This window comes from Schistocerca cancellata, chromosome 4, assembly GCF_023864275.1.
Source record: "Schistocerca cancellata isolate TAMUIC-IGC-003103 chromosome 4, iqSchCanc2.1, whole genome shotgun sequence".
Lineage (NCBI taxonomy): Eukaryota > Metazoa > Arthropoda > Insecta > Orthoptera > Acrididae > Schistocerca > Schistocerca cancellata.
In genome coordinates this window covers 26,817,852-26,837,013 of record NC_064629.1, presented here as the reverse complement: position 1 = coordinate 26,837,013, position 19,162 = coordinate 26,817,852, and the positions used below count along the sequence as shown (strand labels likewise).

Sequence of the window (19,162 nt, the reverse complement as noted above, 5' to 3'; positions counted from 1 at the left end):
AAGTCAAAGTCTAACTTGGCACAAAACATTCAAAGTCTCTGTTTCAGTCCTTCCACTTGCCTCAGAACCAAGGGACCACTCTCACTTCTGTGGCAAATGCTGCAAATTGTGAGCTTTGTTGAAACTCTGTGTGCAAAGCTGGTATTCTCAACCTTGTCTCCCAGTCACTGGAATAATCAAAGTATGACCTCAGAGCCCAGATGACAGGCATCATTTATTCCAATGTGCACCACAATCCACAGTTGGTTGCACTCTGTACCTTCAACAGCTGCTGGAATAGCCTCTTCAACATGTTGAATGAGGCCCTCAGATGAACTCACTGAATGCACCTGGTGTTCCTTCCTGTCCCTTTCTGCCATTTCCCTAAGGGATACCATTATTAGTCATATGTTTTAACTGTTGATGATTAATAAGCCCTACCCCTTAGCACTCGCTTTGTCTTAACACAGGACAAAGCAGACTGCCCAACAGGTGAAATGAGTGCCACTGCCTCAGTTTCAGTTTCAGTGGAAGACAGCACCTTGCATCTGTTCATTAGACATGCACCCTGAGTCCTCCCTGCTCCCTGTCTATGCTGTACAGAGCAACTACTGACATGCCACTTGCAGGCAAGTGGACAGATAGTAGTAGATCCTTTACTTCCTGCAGAGGAGACAGGATCCACAGGATAGGACAGTACTTGATACACCTTTGGTAAATCTAGTACATGACTCCTGAGAGCTCTCTCAGCACACCGGTTCACAACAGCTTCCAGTCATTTGACAGTAATCAAGGTGATTTCCAGCTGCTTACGAATGTCAACTAACTCATCCCATGTTTGATGCACCTTGGGTTATTAGCTGATTGTGACAATAGCTCCAGATGAGTCCCATCATGTCAGCAAAGGCTTTTATTTCTTTTTTGGACACTTCAAATAAACCACACAATTTACTGGTTCCAGTGATATAATGAAGTATGATAGTATGACATCAGCAGAAATAAGCAAAGACAAAAATCAACTCCAGCCACTGACAGTGGAAAAACAACCCAATGGAAAAGTAAGAGAATTCACATGATGGAGAAAGGCCATGAGCCGCAGATCAAGATGAAGATGGAGATGTGGACTCTGCAGATTGGTGCCAGAAAAAATAGGACCAGTGGAGGAAGAAACTTGCAAGTCAGTTCAGTCCCCTGCATCTGACCATGATATTATGATATTATTTTTTTTTAAATCACTTTGCTGTTTGTATCTTTGAAACTGATGTCTGCCCATGGTACCAACAGGACACCTTGTATCTTCCCACTACTGCTTTAACCTGCCTCAATGGAAAACTGTATTCAAAGTGCTATAAGCATATCTTTAAAAAGGTATAGCATTTTTCTCATCAACAGTGCCTGAAAACCACCTCTTTTATTAAATGAACCTAATTGAAAATGATGTTTTACTGTTCTTATTTCACCATTTTAATCATAGAAACAATTTATTATGGGTTTTATATCTAATACACATGTTTTAACACCATCATAAAAGGAAGTCAGTATTATGAGCCACTGAAATATTACCAATTGCACGTTTTAGGTATCTTTCATAACACTTCTCTAAAATAACTCCATAGTTTTATAACCAATAAATTTTCTTTTCATTCATATCCAAGAAGTGAAGAATTTTTCACAAATAAATAACTTAACAAGTTCAGTGCTTTTTTTCCTTACCATAGTGAAATTTGCAAACCCTCAGCTAATTATTTCCTTCTTATAATATATTTCATATTCCTGAGAGCTTCTCTCTGTGTTTGTTTGCTGAAATATGTATATTTATTGCAAGGAAAATTAAAAAAAATTGTCTATTGTTGTCTCTCAACTGTATCTCATTTCTTGATGCAATATCCCAACTACTGTATTGGCTTTTCAGCATCTGCAAACAGATGTGAATAAGCAATTAGGTGGCTATGTGTGTGATGCAGCACTTATGCTTCTTCAGGACAAATGGGAATTTATTGCAAGGAACATTCACTGTGAAATGAAGGTATGAAAGACTGAGTATCTATCACCTTTCCATAGTTTGAATAATAATTTAATTTGATCATGTTATTGTCTTCTGTAAAATATTACTGTGGCAGCTAAGAGTTTAAAGAGATGCTAATTTTTATTTATAAATGTGACTGAATGAAAAATCATTATAATATGTACCCTAAATTATAGCATTACAACTGAAATATTAAACATAGATATCAAAAACCTACTATTTCACTTGCCAAAATAATCACCAAATAGCTTTTCCATGCCTTCTTAATAATTGAGTAAAAAGCTTTTAAAAATTAGGAACAAAATAGTTAATTAAATCAACACAAAATGAGACACATGGAATGAGGAGTATATACAGAAGTGACCATTAAAAATAAACAACGAAACATGATTTTTCTAATCGAATATTTCCTTATTACCAGTTAGGAGGAAAAAATACCACAACAAAACTGTGTTGTAAAGCAGCAAAGAGAACGTCACTACAAAAGAATTAATCAGAAAACAGGATAATGGTAAATGATATATCAACTGTTTTCAGTACCCAGAGAATAGCAAGACATGAGTTCCAGATGGTCAAAATCTCTAATGTCTCACTTAAGGAAAGAATAAGGCCTTCTTCAGAGAACAATAGTGACAATTAAAGGCTCTCTAAAAATAGAACAGAAATTATAAGTGTAACAAGGTTCAAAATAACATAAGAAAAGGGCAGAAGATAAGAACAGATGACTCTCATGAAAGCACACAAAGAAGGAAGCAAAAATAATAATAATAATAATAATACAAGGGAAGAATCAAGATAATCTAGAATACTGAAAACATTAAATGAAGGGCTGCTATAAAGTCTGAGAATTATGGTGTAAGAATGCAGTGTAGTTTGAAGCTCATATGTTGCCAGTCTTACTTTGTTCATTAAGTTTTTGAGTGATTCAGTTTTTCTTTTGCTACGTTACACTTTTCTTTTTAAATTTTGGGCATCAATTTTATATCCTGAAGATAATATTTTGCTACTGCTTCCACAACCTTTTGGATATATTGTAATGTACAGTCTACAAGTAGTACTATAGCATATCTTTATTCTCTTTATATTTGTTGTTAAGAATCAAACCAAGCATTTTCACAGATACTCTGAATACTTTCTTAATTGTATGAATGTCATATTAAAGAGGAAAAGAAATATTCATTTAAGACATCTGTTTTGGAAAATTTAATTGCTGAGAAGCATTTCACATCCCAGTAACATCATCAAAGATAGGGATTAAGCACTCCTGCATAAGACAAGGGAATGAATAATATGTGGCTCTGTTGAAGGAACCATAGTTGCTTTTGCATGTAGTTACCTGAAAACCACAGAAAACATCAATGGGGTGATTTCCCAGAGATTATAATCCTCTGTTCTGCTGAATGTTGATAAGTTACATTGTTTTTGCTATTATTAATCCATCTATAAGGATCTTGCTGTCAATGAGATGTTAAACTCCAATCTTCCTTCCTTTTAACTATTACTGGTGTTTAAGTGCACCCACAGATCCAAAATCCACAGCAATTAATACAGAGGTTCACAAAAAAGGCACTTTGCATGTAGCTTGTAGCAAGGCTCAATACTTTCCATGCCAGTGACTTGGTTTACAATAGTTCTTCAATCACTCACATATTGGCTAGTACACCACAGAGTCACCAGTAGAGAAACATACATGGTCCAGTCATGTTAATGTCACCACCACCTACGGTCAACATCAATATGCAATAACCACTCGCAGACAGCAGGTGGCAGCACTATAAGTGGTGGGTATATAAAGCTTGGGGGATGGGGGGACAGAAAACAGTGCAGTCATTGTCTCAAGGTGGAAACGGAGTGATTTATATGGTGTTCAAAAGGGCATGATGCACCAAGGATGCAAGAATTTCTGAAATGGCTAAGTTTTTTGTGTGCCACCATGGTTAAAGTACACCACGCATGCCAAAATGACATTATCCAAAACTGGTGCTGAGGCAATTGTGGCGCACCACAAGCCATAGATGACAGAGGTGCATGATGACTGCAGAGATATGTACAGGTGAACAGTGTTTCAATTTCTGAGCAACCAACAGGACAGAGGGGCCAAGGGCTGTCAACAGTGTCTCCTTAATGACTGTTCAGTGAACATTGTTGCATATGGACCTTCACAGAAAGTGCCTGGTTCATGCACTCATGCTGACTGCTGTTTCTCAGCAATGAAGGCTGAAATTTACATCCCAGTACCACAACTGGGCATCCACTGAGTGGCAGTGTGTGGCCTTTTCAGACGAATCGTGTTTTATGTTCTATCAGACGGATGGCCATTTGTGTGTACAGCCGTGCAACAATTGTCGAAAGGGTTCAGGCAAGAGAAGGAAGCATTATGGTATGGTGGACATTTTTGTGGCATTCCCTGCATGATCTCATCATTCTGGAGGAAACAATGGATTAACTCAAGTATGCATTTATCCTTGGAGACAATGTCCACTCCAACATGACTTGTTCCACATCATTATGATCTATCATACAAAATCATCCGTGGATCATGGAACGTGTAATTGTGTAACTAACTAACTTGCAAGCAGTTCGTTTTGTTCTCAGCATTATGGCATCTACCAGCAGGAAAAAGCAATGTATCACACAGCTTGCAGTTTATGTGTATGGTTTGAAGAGCACAGTGATGGGATTAGCATATTCCCCTGGCCACCAGACTCCCTGGATTTAAACTCTGTTGAAAACCTGTGAGACCACCTCAATCAAGGTGTTTGTGCCATGGATACTCAACCTTGCTGCTTGTCTGCACTGTAAAAGATGGTTATTGAAGCTTTTGGCAGGTGGTCTAGTTAATGTGACTGGACATATAAATATATATAAATATATAATAAATATAACATATAAATCTATGTTACTTCATGAGATATATGTGGGAGAAAGTAATGTGTTTCCTGGTTCTTCTTTTAACACATGCTTTCAGAATTTCCTCTGTAAACTCCATTATGAGCAATGAGCTTTCTTGTAGCATCTGCCACTGGAGTTGGCTGAGCATGTATTGTAATTAGGAATAAGTGCAACATGACCAGCAGTCTAAACACAACTTTATTCCATGGAAGCATAATAACTTGAACGCAGTACTTAAGTAACAGTCAGCAGGAACCAATTACATACACAAAGAACCGTAGCAATGCACATAAAGAACTGATGCCGAGCATAGCTCAGTAAGCCTTAAATAGACTGGGGCCCATGGTGGGCTCTGACAAGTGATCTGTCTCTCTCTCTCTCTCTCTCTCTCTCTCTCTCTGTCTCTCTCTCTCTCACACACACGCACACACACACACACACACACACACACACACAAATCTGAGGTGCCTTCTGTGGGCAACATATCACTGAGGCATGCGTGACCTTTTTAAAATATGCACATGTGTCACTGCATTCCTCTTCTCTTAGGGAGATCATGAATTCTTGAGACATCCATGTTCTTCTCTTCATCCACTGGGCTCCAGCCAAGGTAGTGGGCTGCAATGGGAGCATACAGTCTGAAGTGGTTCGGACATGGACACATTGTGTATCCACCTTCCCATGTCAAACCATATGGTAACACAGGTGCAGGGGCTGTTCCATGCCAACCTCAGGCATCAGCTCTGGTGATGGTGCTAATGATACTGGTACCAGGAATGGGTGACAGAATCCCTGATGATGGTGCCAGAAGCAATAGAGGAACTGCTGGTTTGGCCACTGAGGATGGATGCCATCCCCCACGTGGTAGTGAAGAACTGGCAGCAGCAAGTGATATGACACCCAATGTGGATGGACACAGAGGCAATGATGTAACATCAGTGGGCACCTGGGCATCCATGCAAAGGCGAAGCTGATAATGGTGCCTCGGACACAGGTTGTCCTCTGTGTGAATGTTGCCCCCAGCATCTGGCGATGACAGCTGGAATCCATTTAGAGTGACGTCCAAAACAACGTGCTCGGAAAGCCACACCCAGCAAGGTGGCTGCTGCATTGGTTGATATCTAGAAGGAGACACAGGAGATGTAGCAGTGTCCTTAGCTGGCATCCATGGAGTAGCCCTGCCGTACAGTCAAAAAGGGGTATTGACAATTAACATACTTTGCGACTCCATACCTGAAGAGAGTTTTAAATAGGTATCCGACAAGTCAATTTTTGAGAAATTTTGACCAACTTATAGCTTTGCAAAGAGTTTGTCTGTGTGTGGTATGGGGTATTTATCCACTATAGATTGTGCATTCACAGAAACTTTAAAACCACCACAGAGATTTAATTGGGCCATTGGTTACTTTACTATAACTAAGGGGGTAGACCATTCACTTGATGCAATAGGCCAATGAATGCTGGATTCCATGAGGCAATCTAATTCATCTTTGACTTGTTCCCTGAGTGCCACTGGAACCCGATGGGCCCAGAAGAAACAAGGCTGAGAAGAGGGTTTCATAGTAATGTGCATTTGAAAATTATTGGCACACCCCAATCCATGAGAGAACAAAGAGGAAAACTAAGAACATAATTAATCCAACTGTGTATATGGTATTTATTCAGAGACTAAATTCATTTAATCTAAAGTGGCAAAATCAAACAACTTAAAAACATCTAATCCAAAAGCGCTCTCTGTATGTGTGTTATCTACAACAAGAAATGTAAGTAACTGGACTACTGACTTGTAGGTCACTGGGACAGAGAACTGGCCAAGAATAGGAATACTCTGTTGTAATTTATTAATTGTCATGACACAGAGGGAAGTGGAGGGTCGACATAAGTTTGTGAGTTTAAGGAGGTTACCACAGCTCCTGTATCCACTTGCATGTGGAGAACTTTACAGAAAATCTTGTTTGGTGCAACAGAAATAGCTCATACAATCTTTACATCCATGTCCCTATCAGGATCACTGTGCCGAATTTTTGCATTACAAACAGAAGCAATGTGACCTTTTTTATTGCAATTATGAGAGGTTGCCCTGAGTTTTGAGCAATCTGTGCACTCCTGGTTAATGAAAAAATAAGGGCAGGATGGGAGTGTGGAATGCATACATTGCTGTTTATTGGCCTGTTTACAATAGACAATATTTTTATTCATTCTTCATTACTAGATGGGCATTCCGTTAGCAAAAGCGTGAGTGGCCTTTCAGACCATGATGCACAAATTTTAACACTAAAAGGCTTTTTTACTCAAACCAAGGTCATATTTAATTACAAACTACATAGGAAAGTTAATCCAACAGCAATAGAGAGTTTTTTAAACCCTGTCAAGGAACGAGAGTGGCAGGATGTTTACAGTGCCGATAACATCGATGATAAATATAATGCTTTCCTTAACACATTTCTCATGCTTTTTGAGAGTTGCTTTCCATTATAACATTCTATATGGGGTACTAGCAGTGATGTGCAGCCCAGGTGGCTGACTTGTGGGATAAGGATATCATGTAGAACAAAGCGGGAATTATATCAAAATGTTAGAAGTAGTCACAATCAAGCTACAGTAGCCCATTACAAACAGTATTGTAAGTAGCTTAAAAATGTTATCAGGAAGGCAAAGAGTATGTGGTATGCAAATAGAATAGCTAATTCACAGCTGTCTGTTGTAATAATGGAATACATATGAATAAATAATGGAATAAATATGAAAGCTAAATTCACAGTGTTCAGACTATAGACAGCCACACTTTTGTTAGTACTAAAGTGACTCCTGAAATTCATGATTCAGAAATAGAGCATGTTTGGTAATAATATTTGAAAATCAGAATACTTCTCATTTTTAACCTTAATAAAATGGGAATCCTATGTTTTTCTTTTATTTATTTTAAATTGTGTCTAGTAAATGATCCACTGGACTCAAGAATTTGGCAAATTTATTTTATTTAACTTTGTGGCCAGAGCCTCTTTCCTGTCACCACAGTTGTTAGTTACCTAAGGGAGGGAAATCATGTGTGCCACCTCCAGCCAATTGTGGAAACTTTGTCCTGTGTGTGATCATATCTTAAGTGTTTGTGTACTTTACTTTCTGAGGTGGAAAGTTGGGACCAGCCCAGCATTTGCTTAAATAAACATGGAAAAATTGCCTAAAAATCACACTCATGGTGGCTGGTGCATCAGCTATGGCCATTAATGTGCCTCACAGATTTAATCCTGGTCTTGCTAAGCTTCCTGTCTCACAAACTAGCATGCTATACCTTACATTATATGAGCAGGTCAAAATGGGAATCCTGTCAACTTATATTAAATGTTGGTCTCACCTACATTTACTGAAATCAATTTGGACAACATGAGATAGATTGAACAGTATCAGCCAGGCCATTTTAATCTATGACTCTTACTTATTAAATAAAAATTTTATTCCAAAATTACATATATCGTTTCTAGAGGTATGGTGTATTTTTTGCAGAAAAAGTTTGCAGATATAGCCACCTTTATAGAACTTCTGGGTGCGCAGAATAATTATAACATGCAAAAGATCAAGGAGATTTTCTACAAGAGTAAGTATATATCATTTCCTCTTGTAATTGTCCATTGAAGATTGTAAAATGAAATTTAACTTATGACCTATAGAAGTAATATTATATCAAAATACACACATCAAAAAAAGTTTTGTATCACCCCGGTTCCCAGAACACCTGAAGATAGACATTAACATGGATATTGTATCACAGACATAGTCCCTTTGACTATTCAGAGATGTCACTAAACCCACCCAAAGGTGTAAACAACTATGCATGAGCAGTGCCTATTAGATGGAGGGGGTCTGACAGCCGATCAGTTCCAGTTATTCCACTAGTAAGAGGTACTCGGCTCGTGTTGTCTGTAGTTCAAACATGCGTAGACAGTCAATACCACAGTTCAATTGCATCCACATTGTTACTTTGTGACAGGGGTGGCTTTCAACAAGGGAAGTGTCCAGGCATCTCAGAATGAACCAAAGCGATTTTTTTCGCACATGGAGGGGATCAGAGAGACAGGAACTGTTGATGACATGCCTCGCTTAGGCCACCCAAGGGCTACTACTGCAGTGGATGACCACTACCTATGGATTATGGCTCGGAGGAACCCTGACAGCTACACCACCATGTCGAATAATGCTTTTTGTGCAACCACAGGACATCGTATAATGACTCAAACTGTGTGCAATAGGCTGCATGATGCGTAACTTTGCTCCCGTTGTCATGATGAGGTCAATCTTTGCAACCACAACACCATGCAGTGCAGTACAGATAGGCCCAGCAACATGCCAAATGGACTGCTCAGGATTGGCATCATGTTCCCTTCACCAATGAGTGTCGCATATGCCTTCAACCTGATAATTGTCGGGGACATGTTTAGAGGCAACCCGCTGTCCAGTGAGTGCAGCAAGGTAGAGCTTCCCTGCTGTTTTGTGGAGAAATTATGTGGGGCCAATGTACGCCACTGGTGGTCATTCAAGGCACAATAATGGATGTATGATACGTGAGTGCCATCCTCTGACCAAAGGTGCAACCTTACCATGAGCATATTGGCAAGGCATTCATCTTCATGGATGACAATTCATGCCCCCATCATGCATGTCTTGTGAATTACTTCCTTCAGCATAAAGACATTGCTCAACTAGAGTGGCCAGCATGTTCTCCAGACCCCATCGAACATGCCTGAGATAGATTGAAAAGGGCTGTTTATGGACGACGTGACCCACCAACCACTCTGAGGGATCTACGCTGCATCACTGTTGAGTGGAACAATCTGGACCAACAGTGCCTTGATGAACTTGTGGATAGTATGCCATGATGAATACAGACATGCATCAGTGCAAGAGCACGTGCTACTGAGTGTTAGAGGTAGCGGTGTGTATAGCAATATGGACCACCACCTCTGAAGGTCTCACTGTATGGTGGTACAACATGCAACGTATGTTTCTCATGAGCAATAAAAAGGGCAGAAATGATGTCTATGTTGATCTCTATTCCAATTTTCTGTACAGGTTCCGGAACTCTCAGAACCAAGGTGATGCAAAACTGTTTTTGATGTGTGTAATTCTACTGTATGAGTTTATAGTAAGCTGACTTTGTAATTCCTGAGTTAATGCATAACAATTATTAGTGTTGCTTGACATAAGCAACACATTTCATACCCTGTTTGATTTCTTAAAAAGTGAAGCAGAATCACTTATGTCATTAAGGGTTTAGGATGTCTTACATGCATTGCATGTGATGATAATTTGTCTATGAATCAGTTTCAGATTATATCTCTACAATACATTCTAAAATAATATATTGAGTTGTCATGTTTTATAAACTCAGAATAAATGTCTGATTCTATAAAATTTAGAAATTGCAGCATAAACCATTCAGTGTTCTTGCAAGGTGCTCCACACTAAGGGCATATTTATATATCAAAAAATAGTTTTATATATTTTTTACTGCTTTGTGAACACAAGCGATCATCAGTGCCACATAATGATGCAAGAACTTTGTTGCATGACCACCACAAGAGACTTTCAACAGAATGGCAGAAGCAACTGACAACTAATGTAAACAAAAACAAATATAATAAAACAAGAACAAATATAATCCAAATGTGAATCTGAAGAAGAGCCTGTCAGTTCAAAATCAGTAATGGCACTATTTATGTAAATGAATAGCATTATTCAAAGTGGCTGTTTGCTGTTTGCTTCTTTGTTAGAATCAACTTTCATTTTATACTGAGCTATGGTCTTCAAATGACAGTCATCAACAAAATAAGATTATTTATATCTTTCTGTTATGTTACTTCGATTGGAAATTTGAACTCAATTATGTGAAGCTTTTGCCCATCTGCATACAGAAATATACTACATTAGAGCACAAAAATTTGATCATACCTTCATGAGTACTGAAACTTCATTTATAGTTTTTAATGCTATGTTATAATGCTCAAGTCATGACATTAAGTCCCTATCCTCACCATAAAAGATTCCGTGTAATTACAATCATGCCTCTAGAGCTTTATGCCATTGTAATTACTTCTGTTTCTAAAACCAGTAGTCTCAGAATGATAAATAAATCTTATGCCTTGTTGACAATTATCTGCAAATGGAATAAACAGTTCATTCTATTTTTTTGTGGTATGATGTCATACAACAGGGGTCAGTTCAACTTGCTTGCATTTTCAGCACTTCTTTACTGCCATGCTAAGCTCTCACATTTAATGAAATTGGTAACTATTGCTGCCAGGACATGTCACTAGCTAAAACACATTCCTTTATGAAAAAGTTAAATGTTGAATTTGTAAAGTTAACTGCATTAAAAACAGGCAAAACACTGCACATTGACCCTGTTCTGTGTTATTCATCTCTTAAGATGGCAGGTATACATGAGTAAGTGATGTATGATGAAAGCACTGCCAATCTATATACAAACCATTTTTGTTCACCATTGTGCTTTAATGTTTCAGACATTAAAAACAAATTCTTGGAGTTTGTTTTAAAAACAGTTGTTTAAAAATCTGGGTGAAATGTGAAAGTCAGAGAACTTTCTTGCTACAAACTGACCTTTGGAAAGAAAGCTAGAATAGTGTTCAACATCCCACTGACGTCAAGGTCACTGGAGATGGAGTACAAACTCTGGTTAAGGAAGGATGATGGAGGAAATCTGCCACACCTTTTCAAATGAAACACTGTGGCATTTACATTAAGCATTTTAGGGAAACCCAAACAGTATGGTTGGACAGGGTTTTGAACCAAATATAAGTCCACTGATCTTTGGGTTGCCTAAATCCAGGGACAGGGGCAAATGCATGACATCATCAATGGTCTTTGAGTATATGACATCATCAAAGACCTTGAATGCACATCTCTCTCTCTCTCTCTCTCTCTCTCTCTCTCTCTCTCTCTCTCTCTCTCTCTCTTTCTCTCAAACACACACACACACACACACACACACACACACACTCACTCACTCTCTCTCTCTTAGATCTTCCAATCACAGACCAGTATTTTACCAGCTATGCGATGACACTGTACAGTGTGAACTACATGACACTTCGATGAAATAATATACTTAACAGTAGTTTTAATATATGGATTTAATACATATTCATTTAGGCAAGAAGCAAGGGTTGATATGCTTTGAACTACCTACTTTCAACTACTTTTCAAATTCAGCCAAACTCTACAATGTTTCCATGCTAGGGTAAAAATTTTATCTTGCACTATACAATGTTTGCCATCTTTTACTGACAATGTTCACTTGTGCTGTCACACAGTAGACTACATGACTCTTTGGTGAAATAATGTACTGAACAGTAAATGGTGATTTCTGTCAGAATCAGAATTTTTACTGTCCCATAATATTCAGAATTAAATCACAAGAGTTAATGTACAGGGGACTCGACAATACCGCAATTACAGTTTTTGTGTATTACAGAAACAATAATTATTAATTTATAATATACAGAGACTCTGTCTATCCTAACAACAGTATTACTGTAAAAAGAAAGAATAATTATTGCATTTATTTATTAGATGTAAAACTCCTAAGCTTAATTAACAAAACATTTCAGTCACTTGCTTTCTTGCCAGATTTTCATATTATAATTAAGAACTTCTTCTAAGGAATAATAACATTTCTGTACCACCAACTGCCATAGTTTTTGTTTTAGTTGCCCCATCTCCATGCTGAGGATTTGTTTCTTTTTTAGAATGTAAATTTCCAGGCCCATGTATTCTGAGGTTTGTGCAAACAGCTTTAATCTATGAGTGGGAAGAATGAAATTCTCCTTGTTCCTAGTACTGTATTGCTGTTTAAAGTTATTGTCTATGAATAACTTGGCATTACTGTGTACAAAAATAATCAGTTCGTAACTGTACAAACATGGAGCAGTTAATATTTTTAAATTTCTTAACAATGGGTGACAGGATACTTTTGGTTTTGCATTAGACATATGTCCAACAATTGAATTTTGCAATTTTAAGATTCTTGTCATTTTGCTTGTGCCTCCTCAAAAAATAATGCCATACCTTATAACTGAATCAAAGTAGCTGTGGTAAACTATTTTTCTTGTCTCCATGTTAGTTGAATATGACAGAATCTCCATTGCAAATGTCAGGCTGTTTAATTTACTTGCAAAATACTTTATGTGTGCAGACCAGGATAGATTTGGTCCACATGCATGCCTAAAAATTTAACACAGTCTGCTTATCTCAGTTCTTGATTTCCATGACTAATGTGGAATTCTTTTACCTTAGAGTTTTTAGTTTTAAACTGCAGCAAAAGCGTTTTCCCAGTATTAAATTTTAGCCCATTTAGCTGGAACCAATTTTCCAAACTGTATAATAGTTTTGAGAAAGTTAAAGGAATTTGTTTGGGGTCATTGCTTTCAACAAGGGCAGAAGCATCCTCGATGAATAAAACTGAGTGTGAATTTACGCTCAGGGTTAGGTCATTTATGTAAAGTAATAACAAAATTGGACCCAGAATTGAGCCTTGTGGAAAGCCTTGAGAAATAATCACCCATTCAGAAAAGAAATTTGCCTTACTTGAGGATCTAACTACCATTTGTTTTCTGTTCATGAGGTATGACCTAAACCACTCTAAAGCACAGCCCTCAATTCTGTATCTTTCTATTTTATACAGGAGCAAGTGATGGTTTCCACAATCAAATGCTTTCTCGACTTGTTTAAGGGGGATCTGATTTTTTTCATAAACTCATTAATTGTCTCTATGGTACTCTTGCCCTTTTAAAAGCCATTTCAATTATCTGAAATTATGTTGATTTCTCTATAGTTTTTTTTAATTTGTGTTTCCATCACTTTTTCAAATATTTTTTACAAAATTGCAAGAATAGAGATTGGGTGGTAGTTCCCCATATCTTCTCCTGAGCCTTTTTTAAACAAAGAGTTTACCTCTGCATACTTTAGGATATCTGGAAAGTGGCCTCCTTCTACTGATTTATTAATTATTGAGCAAACAGGGTGAGCTATTATCCTGGCAGCTGCTTTAACTACTTTGGTAGGTACGCTGTCCCATCCAGCAGAGTTTTTGTTTTTTAGCTGCAATATAGATTTCTCTTCATATTTAACAGAAATGTTCTCGAATTTGTTAAAGTGTTCTTCTGCCTTGTGTCTAAAATGCACTTATATCTGATTTTGATACATTTATAAAGAAAAGTGTTTAATGACTCTGATGCTGAGCCATGTTTGTTACAATTTTGCTCCCCATTTAATTTTGGAAGTATCTTTGCTGTCAGTTGTAATCCCCAGTTCTGATTTTACGATGGACCATACTGCCTTTGATTTGCTTCCATGAGCCCAGATGTATTTATTATTAACCATTTCTGTTGCTGCTATCATACCCTCTTACATACGCTTTTATACTGTTTAACATACTGAATGAAAATAGGGTCTTTGTTGTATTTCAGTTCCTTGTGGAATTGTCTTTTTTTCATTAGATATTTTTATTCCAACAGTGATCTAATTTAGCTTATTAGACACTTTTGTCTGGTGTACTCTGAGTGAAAATATTTCACTAAATACATGTAAAAATTAATCAAAAAATATGTTAAAATGTACAGATTAGAATCTCATCTTCAACTTGCTACTCCACCTCTTCTAACTTAGAGCAGAAGAATTTTAAGTTTTTGACAGTAAAATGTCTTTTGCTGTAAGTTTTTCTAGTACTTTGTTCATTTGTATTAGTCATTTCAATAAACAAAACTGAATGGTCTGAAAGACCTAAATCTACACATAGCTTCCTTGCATCATTGGATTTATAATTTGTTAGAATATTATCAGTACAGGTTTCTACACTCCTGGAAATTGAAATAAGAACACTGTGAATTCATTGTCCCAGGAAGGGGAAACTTTATTGACACATTCCTGGGGTCAGATACATCACATGATCACACTGACAGAACCACAGGCACATAGACACAGGCAACAGAGCATGCACAATGTCGGCACTAGTACAGTGTATATCCACCTTTCGCAGCAATGCAGGCTGCTATTCTCCCATGGAGACGATCGTAGAGATGCTGGATGTAGTCCTGTGGAACGGCTTGCCATGCCATTTCCACCTGGCGCCTCAGTTGGACCAGCGTTCGTGCTGGACGTGCAGACCACGTGAGACGACGCTTCATCCAGTCCCAAACATGCTCAATGGGGGACAGATCCGGAGATCTTGCTGGCCAGGGTAGTTGACTTACACCTTCTAGAGCACATTGGGTGGCACGGGATACATGCGGACGTGCATTGTCCTGTTGGAACAGCAAGTTCCTTTGCCGGTCTAGGAATGGTAGAACGATGGGTTCGATGACGGTTTGGATGTACCGTGCACTATTCAGTGTCCCCTCGACGATCACCAGTGGTGTACGGCCAGTGTAGGAGATCGCTCCCCACACCATGATGCCGGGTGTTGGCCCTGTGTGCCTCGGTCGTATGCAGTCCTGATTGTGGTGCTCACCTGCACGGCGCCAAACACGCATACGACCATCATTGGCACCAAGGCAGAAGCGACTCTCATCGCTGAAGACGACATGTCTCCATTCGTCCCTCCATTCACGCCTGTCGCGACACCACTGGAGGCAGGCTGCACGATGTTGGGGCGTGAGCGGAAGACGGCCTAACGGTGTGCGGGACCGTAGCCCAGCTTCATGGAGACGGTTGTGAATGGTCCTCGCCGATACCCCAGGAGCAACAGTGTCTCTAATTTGCTGGGAAGTGGCGGTGCGGTCCCCTACGGCACTGCGTAGGATCCTACGGTCTTGGCGTGCATCCGTGTGTCGCTGCGGTCCGGTCCCAGGTCGACGGGCACGTGCACCTTCCGCCGACCACTGGTGACAACATCGATGTACTGTGGAGACCTCATGCCCCACGTGTTGAGCAATTCGGCGGTACATCCACCCGGCCTCCCGCATGCCCACTATACGCCCTCGCTCAAAGTCCGTCAACTGCACATACGGTTCACGTCCACGCTGTCGCGGCATGCTACCAGTGTTAAAGACTGCGATGGAGCTCCGTATGCCACGGCAAACTGGCTGACACTGACGGCGGCGGTGCACAAATGCTGTGCAGCTAGCGCCATTCGACGGCCAACACCACGGTTCCTGGTGTGTCCGCTGTGCCGTGCGTGTGATCATTGCTTGTGCAGCCCTCTCGCAGTGTCTGGAGCAAGTATGGTGGGTCTGACACACCGGTGTCAATGTGTTCTTTTTTCCATTTCCAGGAGTGTATACTGTCATTTGTTCTTGTGAATTCCATGAAGTTTGCCTTGAACACAAATTTTTGGATTAGGCCCATAAACTGCATCGAATCACTGGTTTCATTTGATAAATTTATATTGAAATCAGTGGCTATTAAAACACTTTTCTTTTTGTCATTACTGACTTTCTGTAAAAGACCCATTAACTTTGGTAAAAATAATTTTGTTACTGCTATACCTGAAATTCTGTTTATTGATATAATGACAATATTTTGTTTTTCTAATTCAACTGAGCAGTTTTCAAATACACCTTCTTCATTTAGAAAATTGAAATCATCTTTCACTTTGTTTTCTCAAGAGTTATTTACAAGTATGCATGAGCCTTCATGGGTACTATTTGTTCTACAGAAAATTGAAGCTACACTGAAATTGTTTAGCTTATTTAAAATTGTGACACAATCTTTTGCAAGCAAATGGCCCATTATTACAACATAGCAGAAGAAGCCTTATCTATCACAATAGGCCTCATTTCAATTCAAGTGCAACTATAACAAACCATGAAATCTTACATTTCAATAAAGATGAATTTACCCTGGATGCTTGTACTCTCCTCTCTCTCACAGCACATAAGATTTGTTATGAGCTGGCCGAAGTGCTCATGCATAGTTAGTTAGTTAGTTAGATAGTTCCATGTTAAGGTTGTCTTTAGCATGGTAGGTGGTGCTCAATGATGCAACTAAAAATTTTCCATCACTTACTCAGGAATACAAAATGTCTGACAGACAGCAAAGTAAAGTTTGAAAACAAACTGAAAAAGTTTGTCCTTCACAACTCCTTCTATTCTGTTGAAGAATTTCTGTTATTGTAATGTGTAAAGATGATGGTTAGCAATTACTAACTTTCACCTACATGAAAAAAAAGACACTTATAAATGTTCAGCATGAAGCCATATTTACAAATTAATTTGTGATGTGAATGTAAAATGACCCATTCCACATCAGTACAATTTATTGTACAAAGGATCCATCTCCAAAAGAACAGGTACCATCTTCATATAAATAAGGCTTACCAGTCAATGATCTTCTCCAGTGTGGATGCACTCACATTGCTCAAACTCTTTGGGAATCAGTAGATTGGCTGCCACGAGTAATGAGTATAGTGGGCAGGGGCACTACAAATGTGAGTATCACAGGGAGTGTGATAGAGATAAATCTCTGCAGTCACACTATTCTCTGTTTCCTCAATGGCTCAGTCAGATAGAGCATTTGCCATGTAAGCAGGAGATCCTGGGTTCGAGTTCCGGTCAGAACACACATTTTCAACTGTGTCCGTTGATATTTATCAATGCCTGTAAGCAGCTAATGGTCTGAATTTCATTGTAATTTCAGTACGTATCTGGACAGCAATAAGTAAAATGGTGGTATTACATGAAACCACAGCATTTTTCACTACAAAAGGCAGATAATTAAATCACACCTATTTTAGTGATATCTCTGACACTTCAGGTTCTGTCACAAGTGATTGAAGATGGCACAAGAAGGCAGAAGATGATATTTTGCTGATAACTTGACTTGTAACAACTTTCCTAATTCAAAGTTCTGTCAGTTTACACATTCAATTAAACACAATGTATCTGCAAAATGTCAGCAAATAACAACAAGATTTGAATGTCTAAAACATTTAAGGTCAGGCATCATTAATACCATAGAAATCAAGTGAAAGTTCCAAAAGCCAGAACCACAGGTCCAGTTGATGTGGTATGTATGGTGGAGTGAAGAATTTTTCTTGTGGTGTGGAAGATGCAATATAGCTTATTACCAAATAGTCTGTGAGCTGAAAATCACATGAAATGCCTGGCACTTTTCCAAAATTTATTGGCACTTGTGGAACAGTAGTCACTTCCCTCATATTACTGAACAACTGTCCTAACAATGTGGCGTGCATGGTATTATCCTCTTGTCTGATGTTTTTGTCATTTGCCGTGGCATTTATTGGGCCACCATTCATGGGAATGTTGATCCACATTAAAGTGTGAACAGTATTAATTACACACACTTTATTAATTTACTGGAAGAATGCATGCAACACACAATGAGGATACTCAGTTCACAGAAATAAACAGCACTGGTAGCAAAAACAATGACATAAAGTAAATGTGAGTTCAACAAAAGAGATAGTCCACATTTAGTCTTGGACTAACGTGTCACCACAGTGGTAACAATTTGACCAAGGCTGCATAGACATAAGTGATACTGATTGTGAAGGAAGGGCATCAAAATTTACCACAGATGATGATGTGCAGACAGTCGAGGAACTGATTTGCACCAGTCACTGATTTTCCACAATGAGGACATTCACACAGTGGTTCTTGAACAGCTCCATGACCAAGGAGCAGATTTCTGTCAGAAAAGAATTGAATGATTGGTAGAATGTCCCCAGTGTTATTTACAGAGACTCAATGACTGTCTTGAAAAATAGTATTATGTAACTGGGCCCTTTTGCCGTGCAGTGCATCATTTGATAAAAGTTACGTGGCCTGCCATAATAATGTGTAACTTACTTTTTGAAGTCTTCTTATACATAAAGTAAATTCTCAATAATTCAGAGTTCAAGGATCCTGAAAAATAGTTCAAATAATTGAGAGTTCAGTTCTTTGAAAGTCTGACTGATCAAAGTGGAAACAAGAAAAAATCAAAATTAAGTGCACATAGTTAAAAATTAATACTGAAATTTTAATAACATTCATTTTCCTTACAAAGAGGAGCAGGAGGTATATATATGTACTAGAGCTCAATTTAAAATAAAGCTTTTTTACCTGTTTTATTGTTTTTTATTTACTTTAACATTTCGAGCAAAAGGTGCAAATAAATTACCAAAAGTATGTTGGTACAGAAATGTTATTATTCCTTAGAAGAAGTTCTTAATCATAATATGACAATCTGGCAAGAAAGAAAATGACTGAAATGTTTTGTTAATTAATTTTTACTTTGCTAATAAATTATTTA

The 19,162-nt window shown here is 38.5% G+C and overlaps 1 protein-coding gene across 1 annotated transcript in view; it reads left to right on the top strand.

The window, feature by feature from the left end:
* Positions 1-947: 947 nt before the first annotated feature.
* Positions 948-19,162, top strand: part of LOC126183325 (annexin A1-like) — a 67,454-nt gene continuing 49,239 nt past the window's right edge. Inside the window, exons 1-3 of the mRNA XM_049925187.1 lie at positions 948-1,037; positions 1,892-2,005; positions 8,402-8,492. Coding sequence (XP_049781144.1) covers positions 948-1,037; positions 1,892-2,005; positions 8,402-8,492 — 295 coding nt within the window. The remainder of the gene's footprint in view (positions 1,038-1,891; positions 2,006-8,401; positions 8,493-19,162) is intronic.